The following is a 12817-nucleotide window of genomic DNA, read 5'->3' as shown; positions in this document are numbered from 1 at the left end:
TGCAGGTGCTAAATAAACTTATACTAGTATTAATAGTTCTTTAGAAGCAGCAGTTGGCTGCAGTTATTTGCCTATTTATTATACTTTCAAAGTTCAGCGTTCCAAAGAATTCATATTCCCACTGGCAAATAGTAGGATTGGCAAGGGGCAAGATGGAAGTGGGGAAAGGGAGGAGAAAAATAGTCTGTGGCTAAGCAGTCGAAGCAGGACCTTGGGTTCCTTTGGGCAGATGGGAGCGTGAGGCTGTACATGAGGCCCAGGCACCAGACTCCTCTCCTGAGCCCAGACCACACTCTCCATCAGCAGATGCCCTTTCAGGCCTGTTTTCTGTGCTTGATGCTGAGTTTTGTGCTTAAAATGCACAAATCTGAGCTTGAATGGTGATTTCTTAGCAAGAATCTTCATGTTGCAAAGGTGTTCGGAGGGGAAGTGGACAAATGAACTTTGGCTTCCTGGGTTGCTCCTCCTTCCTTCTTACTCTCAACCCAGGGTGAAACTTTTCTGCTAAACTTCTGAGGCTGGATTGCAGCTGGACTGCGTGCTTCCCTTTCTCACTTTCTCTCAGTATCCACAGCCAGGCTATCCTGCTCTTGGGGTGGGGAAGGTATCCTATTTTAGCGGGGGGAAGGGACAGAATTGTACTGTTTTTAAGTCCGTTTCCTGCAGCCTATCACAAGCTTTCAGAAGACAAATATACGTGATGGGTTTTTAGACTGGGTTTTACTTAGTGGCTGTGACCCTTCGAGGTTGCACAGAAGGGTCTTGGCTTTGGCAGAATTTTTCTCTCCCTCTCCCTTGTTTAATGGCTTGGCCAAGACCCTTCTGTATTCTGCTCTTTGGCCAAGAGAGAAACAAATACAGAAAGAGTGGGAATGTTTCCATGTTTTCAGACAGCTGGTTTGTGAACAGCAATCTAACATGTGCTGTCCTTGGTGGTTTCCTGTCCTAAACAAGATCGGCAGTATATTTGTGAAGAAACTGTTGAAGGCTCACTTTAAAATCCTGCCCTTACTGTTTTTCTCCTTCCAGGCTGAAAGCAAATACAAAGATGATCCAGTGGACCTGCGCCTTGACATTGAAAGACGTAAAAAACATAAGGAGAAAGATAAGCGAGGCAAGTCAAGAGAATCTGTGGACTCCAGGCCTTCGAGTCATTCAAGAGAACGATCAGCGGAGAAAACAGAGAGGCCTCATAAAGGCTCCAAAAAGAAGTATGTCAGACAGAAGGGAGCGCATATCCCCATGTTATTCTTTCCTTCCCTTTTATTATGAATGGAATTGTGGCCTGCAGAGACCTCCCAGGGCATGATCTTGGACGGTCTTTCCCAACCCACATGTCCTAAAGATGTGTGGATTTGAATTCCCGGAATTTCTCAGTCAAGAGGAACCATGGTCAAGCAGATGCCCCCTTCCATGCAGATTCAGCAGGCTGCTCTGTTGGATCCAGCTGCCACCTCATATGAGCAGGGAGGGGGACACGTTCTCTTGGGGTGGGGGAGGGTTTTTCAGGAACAACTTTAATTAAAAGTTTCAAGAAACCAGAATGTCAGAACCAGCCTCAGTCTTTGGGATTTGGTTCTGTTCCCATTTAAGTGAGGAAGACGAGGCTCTGTCAAGCTGCCAGGGCTTGTGAGGTCCAGCTTGGCACGGTCTCCCTGGAGCAGTTTGAGAGTTCCCAAAGTGGTCCAGGAGGGGCCTGGAGTGATAGCGCTTGGCCTCGTGCAGACTTTTTGCCTTTACAGTGGAGGTATATTGGGAATGTTGCCACTTTCCCTTCTCCCTGTTAATTAAAATTGAGAACCAATCACTCCATAGCGATATTTGATAATATCACTATGAAGTGATACTGAAGGAATATAAGAGCACAAACAGGTCACCGTGGCATAGTGAATGTGCATTCTGCTTTAGCAGCTGCCTCACTAGAGTCAGCTGTGTGGTAAAGAAGTTGAATTTAGCTCTGCAGAGCTGTTCTCAGGGGAAGCTGGGTCTGTGGAACTGTCTCTGGTGGCATCTGGACTGTGCTGCAGCAGCAATTCCCTGATAATGCAGTTTGAATGGAATAGTCATTGAGAGTCTAGTGGCATACAAGTTTAATAAATGAGGAGGAGGAGGAGGAGGAGGAGGAGGAGGAGGAGGAGGAGGAGGAGGAGGAGGAGGACAGACAACAGTCAGATACTTCCTTCCATTTCACAGCTAAAAAAAATAAAATGTTAACAAGGAAGAAGAAAGATGCTTGGTCTGTTTGCTCGGATTCCCCAAGATTGGGATTAATAAATTGTCATTCTTCACTTAAAAGGGGGAAAATCTGAGACCTAATTATTGGCCCATTTGTTTGTGGAGTGCAGTCAGTAAGGGCCTTTGCGCCTGTAAATTTATTCTTGCTGCTAAAGAAGGAAAATTGACTGAGTGGCAATTCCATTTCCAGGAATGGGCTTTTGAGAGAGTTAAGACCACTGTTTGCATTTGTATCATTCTGTTGGCTGTGGCTGCGCAGGTATGCTCTCTAGATAGCAGTTTTCCACAGCACAAAGGGCAGCGCATGCCCTGGCCCATTCTTAGGGTAGTCTCTCCACCTTCCTGAAAAGTAAAGGAATTACTGAATCTCTGTAATTCTGCTCTTCTCTGTCTTTTGTGTCCCAGGAAGCACCGACGTGTTCGGGAGAGATCGAGGTCGAGCTCTTCATCCTCACAGTCTTCACGCTCCTATAAAGCAGAGGATTATCCTGAGGAGACGGAAGAACGGGAGGAGACGCCTGCCCCTGGGTTTGACAAGTCCCGCCTTGGCACCAAGGAGTTTGCTGGCCCGAGCGACCGGGGCAGAGCTCGAGGAACTTTTGTGAGTGTCCTTTAAGGGCAGTGTACATCGCCTATGCCCTGCAAAGTCCCTCCAGAAGCTGTCACCAAATTGAAATATGTAGTTGGACAAAAGGAGAAACTATTAAATGCAGAGAGTTATCATATTAGCTACAATTAATTAATTTTAATCTAGATTTTGTCCTGGCCCTGCCTGCTTTCTAGAGCGCGTAGCCAAATATGGTCCTTGGCCCTAAAGCTTTACCTTGCTGTGGTTTAAGATTGTGTGCTGCTTTGAGCTATTTAGGCCCCCGTTTGAAACTAATAAATTCAAATATTTCCAAACTCTAGTGGAGCATGAACAGGGACAGATCTCTCCAGAGTGATTTTTTAAATTTAAACCTAGTTAAAGTAAAACAAATCAAAAGTCAGTCCAGTTCTCTCCAGACAGGAAGGCCTTATAATTCTTTTCAGAGGCCAAGGAAAGCCCCTCCCTTAAGGTTTCCCTGCTCCTTTACTGGCTGTGTAAGTGCCCCCCACCATCCCAGGGCAAATAGGTAGAAGGGGTGTTCAGACTCAGCCCTGCTCCGCCTTCTTCTCTTTAGCAGCAGTTCCGGGCCAGAGGCCGTGGTTGGGGAAGGGGCGCCTTTTCTGGCAACAGCAGCGCCAACAACAGCGGCACCAGTGCTGACTTCCAGAAGCGAAACCGGGAGGAGGACTGGGACCCTGAATATACACCCAAGAGCAAGAAGTACTACTTGGTGCGTGAGCCTGGGGCGCAGCTCTTCCCCATGGAAGTGGCTCCTCTGCCTGTTGGGGGGGCTCGGGATCCTGGCCCTTTAGCCGAGCAGCCTCAGTTGTGGTTGAACCCCACAAGAGCCAGGCCACCTGGGTAAGGGGGCAGAGGAGGACAGGGAGGCAGGGTGGGGCCTTGTGGTGGGCTGTGGGGGTCTCTGCAGACATGGGCTGATCAGCCAACTTCCTTTTCTTCTTCAGCATGATGACCGTGAGGGCGAAGGTGGCGAGAAGTGGGCAAGCCGGGGCCGGGGCCGGGGCATCTTCCCCCGAGGCCGGGGACGTTTCCTGTATCGAAAGTCGAGCACCAGCCCCAAATGGGCTCATGACAAGTTTAGTGGAGAAGAGGGCGAGATCGAGGATGATGAGAGCGGGGCCGAGAACAGAGAAGACAAGGATGTCCTTCCGCCTGTGGCAGAGTAGGAGCCGCTGGCAATGCGAGGGGTGTGGGGAGCCTCTCAGCCGGGAGTGTCATTGATCCTGATTGGCTAGTTGAATGTTTTCCTGTTCTTTGATTTCTCAGTGACCTTGGAGGACGGTAGAGTTGTGCCCACTATTTTTGGCAATCATTTTTGTCTTTTTTAAATGTGGTGATAGAGATGGGTAATGTCTCGCTCTTTTGTTTTCCTTTTTCCTGTTTGTGGATTTTTTAAAAAATCCTTTATTTTAAGCTTTTGCATATATATTGACAGTACTCCCTAAAATGGTTAATTTCAGAAAGGTCTTCATGGTTCATACACGCACGCACGCACACACACATGTTATGCATATAATGAATAAGAGAAAAAAAGGAATAAACATCTGAATAGAAACTGTTGGGACCAAACTCTGTAGTGTTTTTAATTTACAGGAACTTTTCCCCAACTGAATTTAGAACTTTCTTTTAAAGGAATCGATTTTTTCCCCTTTTCTGCTGAAGTTTTAAAGATAGCATGGCACAGTTGGGGAATTCAGTTTCCTTCCCCCATCAAATTACAGATCTCCTCTTGAATGATGTTAGCATCTTCATTTGTTCATCCAGATTCCTTGCATACCTCTTTTCCTTCCCAGTGTCAAACTGAACACCATTTTCAGGATCACAGTTTTGTAAGAAACTTCTCAATATACTAGGTTTAAAAAAGCCTGTAGCATGAATAAAATGAGGATTCTTCTTGTATTAATCTTTTTATAAAGCAGTTTCGATTTACTTCTGTGGTAGCCATGGTCACTTGCTGACAGTTGGCTTTTCATTCTTTTCAGCTTTAAATCTGCAGTGCTCAAAAGATGCTTGGCAGATAGCATTCTTGCTTCCAGGCCCACAAGAGAGATTCTGGTTGCTGTATGGCAAAATTAATCCCCCGGAATTTGGCTGTGCCAGGCTTCCTTTTGCTCCCCCACTTTCCTCTTTCTGAGTTCATTTTGTGGGACCGGTACGGTTCCTGCTTAGCAGAGCAAATTCTTAGCAAGTTCTTGTTTTGACTCCTCGTTAAATAAAACTATGTTGAATTGAACTTTGTGCATACCATTTCATACTGCTTTCGTAGTAATGTTTTTATTTCATGGCCATGAACAGGGTCAATGTGACAGTCTCTGACAAAAAACAAAGAAGAAAGAAAGAAAGCCCTCGTAAGTAGCGGGAAGATGCTCAGCGTGGATCACATCTTTTGTTCAAACTGGAGATTGAAGGTCCACATGGAGGAAGGTGGATGTGGGGTTCTTTGCTGCACTTGGAAGCCTTAATAGCTAGAATTTTCAGCTGGGTGGAGTAGCTCAATGTACAAACAGCTTCTTGTCACAGCAGTGTGGCCCCCCTGCTGTCTCACTAGTCTCTGAATGCCTGATGGTTCCCTTAGTCAGGTGACACCCGGTGACAGCAGAAACACATCCTTAATTTGCGGGTGGGCTGCAACAATTGGGAAGTGATTTGCCATCACCTTTTTGTAGGATTTTTAGTACTTCTAGAGCCCTGGCACTTCCTGCTGGTCTCCCATCCAAATAATTCATTAGATCCAACTCTGCTTAGCTTTTGAAGTCAGTTGAGATCAGTAGGTGCGCCTATGCCTGTATGTGCAATCCATATAAATCGCTGTAAGAAACTAGATTTTCTAGGCTGTGTACCCACAATACACCTTTGTTTGTTTGTGGTTTACTGAATAAATTATAATGGCAAGCCAACACCAAGCAAACCACTGTACAGCTTAAAAGGTGTAAGCCAGGCCTAGTTGTAAAATCCTGAAAGACTCCAACTTATAATGGCCAGGGGAGGAATTGTGCAGATTGATGGGTGCATTCGGTTGCAGGGTCCCTTCTGTGCTCCTTGGACAAAGGGTTCTGCATTTAACATGCCCCCATCTGTGACCTTATGCACCATCCACTCTAAGAGACACACCAAGCTTTGGAAGGACCAGTATTGGAGCACATGAAAGGAGCACATTTGTAGTTAAGGAACCTGCTGCAAATTACCCAGGGAGCATTCTCAACCCAGCAGTTTCTGCCCTGGAATGCCTTGCCCTCTGTTGCCTCCCCTTGTGACTGGAGTTGACCAACAGAAGTCAAAAGACTGCATTTTTCAGAATCTGGGTGGCTTGTCTTGGCACCTGGCATTTGGAATGGTATCAATTACTGTATCAGGATATAGTCCTGTTGGGATATGCTGGGCTACACCAGGACTCGCTGTCTGCCTCCCACCACAGTCCTTCCCCAAAAAGTGCCTCATAGGGCTGTCTGCAGGATGTGGTCAGAAAAGTCAAGATGGTGGCCACACTGGTGCAATTGTGGGTTGCCTGCTTTGACCTGAGTTCCACCTGCTGAAAGGAGAACAACTTTCCAAGGTGGAAATGGCTGTGTCTGCTCTCTCCCCCTGTCGGACTGGCCTTGTTTAGATTGGGTTGTTTTTAAGTACTCCACCCCACCCCACCCCTGCCGCGTTACACCTGAAGGTGGTGAAGCGGTACTGGGAGCAGGAGCCAGCAGCCTGGTGTGGCTGGGCCGGTCTGGTCAGCAGCCCCTGCCTTCCGTGTTTCAGCTGTAAAGGATTGGGTGCTTTGTGGATGCAGTTGGGAGGCAGGCGTGCCCTGAATGGCCTGCTGGGCTGCGAGGATGTTTGGGCCCTCGTTCTGCCTCGCCAAGTCAGAGGAGGCCAGAAAAGCAGCTGTGCTCAGTGACAACACCCTCTTCCCTATCTCCCAGTGCCCTGGAGAAGGGGTGTTGAGGCCTTCTTGAGCTGCAGGGGCAGAAGGGGCTGTGGGATTGCTCCCCCTCTTCATTTCTTGCTGCTCTGAGCCAGTTCCCTGTTCTGCCTCAGGAGATCCTGGCAAACCCCCCAGCGATACCCCCAGCTTGTGGGGAGTGGGGATGCCCATTCCACCACTTTCTGGCAGAGGGCAGTCTGGGGACCAGCTGGCTTTAAAAGAGACAATGGCAAAGGGAAGCCCTTTTCCAAGCTTGGAATTTTCACTGGTTGGTGGAAGAGAAGCCTTATCCTGTGAGAGGTTGGGACTGAGCTTCTGGCAAGCCTTCATGATCATCACATGGGCTTTGTTGTGGCAGCTCTATGGGACAAGAGCTCTTTTGGACAAAACTCTGATTCTGGAAAAAGCGGACATAATAGTCCTGCTGGCCTCTCAAATTGGATTTAATTCATGGACAAAACTCTGATTCTGGAAAAAGGGGACATAATAGTCCTGCTGGCCTCTCAAATTGGATTTAATTCATTATTCTCCATACACAGGGCTCTCTCTATACAGCCTACTGGTGGAGACGTGGGTTTTTTGAACTGATGGCACTAGCTGGAGGATGTCCAAACCTACTTGGGGATAGCAGATATTTGGGAGATCTGTGGGTGACTGCTGAGACCTAAGAGAAGCTTGGCCAATGCCCTTCCCAATGCCTCCATTTTCACTCTGCTCCACAGGCACCTTCAATTCAGGCAGGCAGACGTAGCAGGTGGCTGCCAAACTTGGTGCCTCTTGGATTTCTCTGCTTTCAGCCAGGAGCTGGTGGGGCAACATCTGCCTTTGTCCCCTTGTGGCCTGGGCGGTGAAGAGGTTGGCAAAGGGGGAGCGACGCTGGCAAAGGAGGATGAGCTGCAGCTGTGCCCCGGGAGAAGGGGTGCCGAGTTTGGAGGAGGTGAGGGGTGGGAAGCCAAGACTGCAGAGTAGCTAGAAGGCCATGGACAGGATGGGAAGAGGGAGAAAAGCCAGGCCGGAGCAGAGGGCCGTGGGCCATAGGTCTCCTTGCTCTTGCCAGGTATGCTCCCCACATGAGACTGGAGAAGGGCATTTTTTTTTTTGCAGGATGCACAGTGCCTAATGATTTTTACCAACTCTTTTCTTTGCACCTTGTGGAATCTGACACCCAAAGTGGGAATCATGAGTGAGATACCTTGGAATAAAATGTTACATTTTGTCAGTGGTGGTTAAAAGGGTTTGGAAAGTGGTCTCTTTCTCAGCACATTAAGTTCATGGAGGTGCTCCATGCAGTTCAACAGGGCAAGCCCTTAACCCTTCCTGGTCCACATCCCCTTCTATTCTTTCACTGTTCTACAGTGCACCCCATAGGAAAATGGGGGTCTTTCCAGACTGTTAAAGGGACTCTCTCCCACAGACTGAGGGTGGCTGGTGGCTGGGCAAGAAGAATGGGCAAGTTGGAGCATTGCCATCCAAGTTTGTGCAGGAGCTGAGCAGCCTTCCTCCAGGTGTGGAGTGTAAATGCAGGGGTCCCGTGAGAGACCTGCTCCAGCAGCTGGAGCAGCTTCCCTGGGGATGGAGCAGAAGGGATGACTTTAACTTGCGGGGAGCCAGTGTGGTGCAGCAGTTCTGGGGCTGGGCTGGGACCAGGAGAGCCTTAACAGTGGAGCTCACTGGGTCATGCTAGCCAACATGGGTGGGGGTGGGGGGGTTGTTTTTTGTTTTGTTTTTCTGCATAAGCTTGTAAACGTAATGTAAAAAAAATTATAAATAAATCATGGTTTCCCTTATGCAGTGATGATGTCTGCTGTTAAGGAAAGAGGAGAAACCCTCAAACATATCACCCTTCCATTGATCCTCTACTGTGGCAGTGTCTGCACCATAAAGCAGTGAGAGAGTCACATCAAGGTGACACACTAATCTTGGTTACCTTTTAGCCAGGGTTATTTGGGAGGGGGGAGCTTAAGCTTTTTCTGCCCCTCGGTAGTTTTATGACTCAATGTACCATGCAAACCATGGGTAAGTCCAGTAGCCAGGCCGTGCGCACTGCGGATCCAGCCAGACTCCAGAGGAAGATGTTCTGCACCAGGTGGGGTTTGGCAGCCAGTCAGGTTTGGCACCGCCTGCACCAGAAACAGCTTGTCTCTCTTCTACCCCAAGGTCTTCAGGATCCACCCATGGGGGGGGGGGTGCTTCTTTCCAAGCAATAGCATTGCTTTCTGAATGACACACCGGTGCCTCGTAGTAGGCAAGGCCACAGATGGATGCAAAGAGGTGCCAACCTGAGTAAAAAATCAGTGCCCTAAACGCTGTGAGGCTCCTACCTCAGACAACCCCTTTGCCTGGGCAGAGCTGGGAGCTCTGGCCTCCTTTTGTGGTGGACTCCCTTCCAAATGAAGCAGTTGCACAAAAATACAGTGCAGCAACAGATGTGTTTGTAATGGAGGTAAAGCCCAGTGTAGGGGCGTGCAAGTGGGGGTACTGGGGAGCGGTTCCTATGCGGCCTGTGCTTCTGGTTTCCAGCAGGGGGCACCCACCAAGCTCTTTTCTCCCACCTCTCCCCCCAACTCCCAGCTGTCTGGGCTCCTGGGCAGCGTTGGCAGCCATTTGCAAATCCTGGAGGGGTGTCCCCTTGATAGTGGGACTGCGTAGTTTGCCTGCATTTCCAGCTCTTAGTTGTCCTTCCTGGAGCTGGGGGCAACATCCATTCAGACTTCCCTGTTCCCTTTTGTTTTTTGGCCAAATGAGCCATCCAGGCAGCAGATGTTGGAGCACCAGTCCAGCACGCTCCTTCCACATGTGTTTGGCCTTTCTGGAGGCCAAATGAGACCATCTTTTATCTGCAATGAGATAGAATGATTCTGCAATGAGCATGGGCTGAGCTGCAGGTGAATCTTGGCTGCTCCAGAGCCCTGAGATCTGTCACATAACCATGATCCTGTTCCTGGGTGTGTATGTCTCGAGTGACAGCCAAGAAATTAGTTTTTAAGAAAGATGACACCAAATGCCACCAAATGTTTTTTAGATTTCTAGCCATTCAACAGTAGGAGACTCTTGGCTGGGTTGGCTCCCATTTCTTCAGGAAGGCAGTGCCGCTCTATCACAAGCCATCATGGCTTGTCAAAGTACTGGGTTGCCTGTCCTCCCCGTTCCCAATCTCCCCGCAGCCTGCAGGTTCATATGCCACATTCAGTGCTATGAAGACTGCCAGAGATGCTTTTGTTCTGCTCATGAGCTGCAAGAGGGTGGACACACATGGCTCTCACTTGTGGCTTCAAAGCCATGGCTGAGTGTGGTGGGACAATTTGCAGGGTATGTGGGGGGGGAGGCTTGATTTAAAGGTGGGAAGGGGCATGCAAGGGCTCCATTAGGCAAAAATATTCTCAACCCCTCTTAATCCTCTGCCTCTCACAAGTGGAACATCGAGATTTGGTCCATCCCTCCAGGTGGCATCACCAGAAATCCCTTTGGATCATGTCAGCAGGCAGTGAGGGTACATTGTGAGCCCCAAGCCAGCAGTGGACCCTGGGTTCAAGCAGTCTGCTAAACTGTAGTGCAGTTTGATTGCTTTGGCATAGCATCATGGGCAGTTTGTAATCCAAAGTTTACGGTTTAGCAGTACGGTATGCATTAATTAGGTAATGGTAAAGGTAAAGGTTCCCCTTTAGCCGTGTCTGACACTAGGGGGCGGTTCTCATCTCTGTTTCATGGCCGAAGAGCCAGCGTTGTCTGAAGACACTTCCGTGGTCACGTGGCCAGCATGACAGTCACAGAATGCTGTTACTTTCCCACCGAAGCAGCACCTATTTATCTGCTCGCATTTGTGTGCTTTTGAATTGCTAGGCTGGCAAGAGCTGGGGTGAGTGCGGGAGCAAACTCCGTCATGTGGCGTTCGGGTCTTGAACCGCCGAACCTGCAACCTTCTGGTCGACAAGCCTGGTGTCTTAACCACTAAGCCACCATGCCCCATGCATTAATTAGGCCACTAATTAATCACCCACAGTCCAGCGGTTCCTAGGCAGAGGTACTGCTAATTACATTGGAAAGGATAACACAAGCATTTTGGGGGACGGGGGGGGGGGAGAGATCAACTCTGCTTGGAACTGGATCCTCAAGAGCTGAATATAAGAAATTACGTCAACTTTCACTGTGTCAGGAGTCCACTTCCAGGTTTGGTACAATGGGACAATTTTGACAAGCTTAGAAAAGACCTATGTGGGATCCCATGAGAAGACGTCCTCAGGAGAAAGGGAGGCAGGACTTGGGGAAGGAATTAGACAATACAGTAATCAAATCTGCAGAAGACTGGAGGGATGGCAAACACCTGAGAGGACAGTATTAACACTGGTAAGTGGAACGATGGGCTGCAATCTTCAAGACTGATTTTAACTGCGACAGATGGAAGGTCCTGCATTTGGGTAGGAAAAATCAAACTGGATGGATATTGCCAGGGATACTTCAGTGCTGGAATTCTGCAGCGGGCAGGGATTGGACTAGATGACCTCCAAGTCCCCTTCCAAGTCTTGCATTTTATGAGTTCAGGCCTTCAGCGTTGTGTGCCCCATTCAAATCCCAGCTCAACCAAAGCAGCAGAGTGCTTCAGAGAGCCCCCTTGAAGCCTTCACTACCTCACACCATTGTTTTAACATTTTGCGGATCTGGCCATGATCCTAAGCCAATTACATCCAAGCAACTGAAAGAAAAGTGCTCAGAGGAGCACTCTGCATGAAGGCACCTGGAAAAGAATGTGGGAATGTTTGGGGGGGTGTGGGAATAGCACAGATTCAAAGGTTTCTCCTCAGACAGAATGGAGGCACGTACTTTGTTTCCCTGAAGCAAAACATAAATCACAGAGTTGGCTGTGCACCAAGTATAAAAACACAGATTCCAAAACTTTTGTAGGTAGAGAAAGACTGTGCCTGCCTTCCTGTTCCCCGCCCCCAAAAAGATTTCCCTAACCCTAACCCTTGCCAAACCAAGAAAGAAGGGCTTCCTCCTCCTCCTTGTCCAGTACTGCAGGCAGTCTCCTGAACTGTCCCCTCCCTGAGTTTTCACAAAAACATCTGGTAAACATCTGGTTCTAGTTACAGGGCAAGTGAGCGGAAGGGCTATTTTTATCACTCGTCTGGGTGGGGGGGCAAGCCAGGAGGGAAGGGAGTGCACCGACTCTCTTTATCCCAGGAACAATGACCAGGGCTGCAACAGGGGGGTGGGGGGCAAGCAGTGCATGTGCCCCAGGTGCCATGCTGGGGGGGGTGCCAAAATGACAAAATAATATTTGTACATTGAATGTTTCCTGGAACTTATAATAATTCCCACAATAAAACTTGCTAACACCTTGCTCACCAACCCATGGGGGGGGGGCGGAATCCATGTTTGCCCCCGGTGACACAGACCCTAGTTGCGGGCCTGACAATGACCCCCACCCCCCACGCCTGTCTGCAACAGGGTTTCAGTTCTCCGGAGTCCTGGGTTTGGCTTGGTCATGGATGAGAAAATTAACTGCTTTCCCTAACTCCAAAATTAACTCTTCAGAATTTGATTCACAGTTACCTATTTTCATGAACTGCAAACATGCACATGCACATCTGTGCCTGGTCCAATCACAGCCCTGTCCAGCTAAAGGACAAAGACACCTGTTCCCGCTGGACAGACTTAATCACTTTTCTCCGGGAAAAGCAGGGAGGAAGGGTCAACATCTCCCAATCCCCCTCCCGTTGAAGACCAGGGAATCTCGGAAGGCTGCAAGAGGGTTACATGAGCCAGGAGGGCCCCGTGGGAGGTGGCACAAGCATCCCCCGCGCCATACAGTGAAATCCTGGGACGTGAAGAGCCAAACCCTCTCAGGGCAGTATCAGGCACCCTCCGTGCTGAGGGAAGGCTGGACCGGCCTTCAAATTAAGGCTGGACTTGGTTCAAATTAAGTTGTACTATAAAAGTACCCTTGGAAGGAATCTACGCCACTCTTGCCAAGCGATACAAAGCTGGTTCCCCCTGGGCACTGGGGCCATTTCTGAAGAATGAAGCCCACAACCAGCCTGAAGGAGTGCCAGTTGAGTGCC

At 49.0% G+C, this 12817-nt stretch overlaps 1 protein-coding gene across 2 annotated transcripts in view; it reads left to right on the top strand.

Annotated features, from left to right (window-relative positions):
- Positions 1-12817, top strand: part of THRAP3 (thyroid hormone receptor associated protein 3) — a 185043-nt gene that overhangs the window by 29395 nt on the left and 142831 nt on the right. The window contains exons 9-12 of one of the 2 annotated variants that reach the window (XM_063311771.1): positions 1030-1211; positions 2641-2836; positions 3402-3554; positions 3790-4294. In XM_063311771.1, the coding sequence (XP_063167841.1) occupies positions 1030-1211; positions 2641-2836; positions 3402-3554; positions 3790-4011 (753 nt within the window). In that variant the 3' untranslated portion in view covers positions 4012-4294. Of the gene's footprint in view, positions 1-1029; positions 1212-2640; positions 2837-3398; positions 3555-3789; positions 4295-12817 lie in introns of both variants that reach the window. The other variant, XM_063311770.1, reaches the window with a different exon arrangement.

Source organism: Candoia aspera, chromosome 10, assembly GCF_035149785.1.
Source record: "Candoia aspera isolate rCanAsp1 chromosome 10, rCanAsp1.hap2, whole genome shotgun sequence".
Classification (NCBI taxonomy): domain Eukaryota; kingdom Metazoa; phylum Chordata; class Lepidosauria; order Squamata; family Boidae; genus Candoia; species Candoia aspera.
This window is presented reverse-complemented; position numbering and strand designations above follow the sequence as displayed.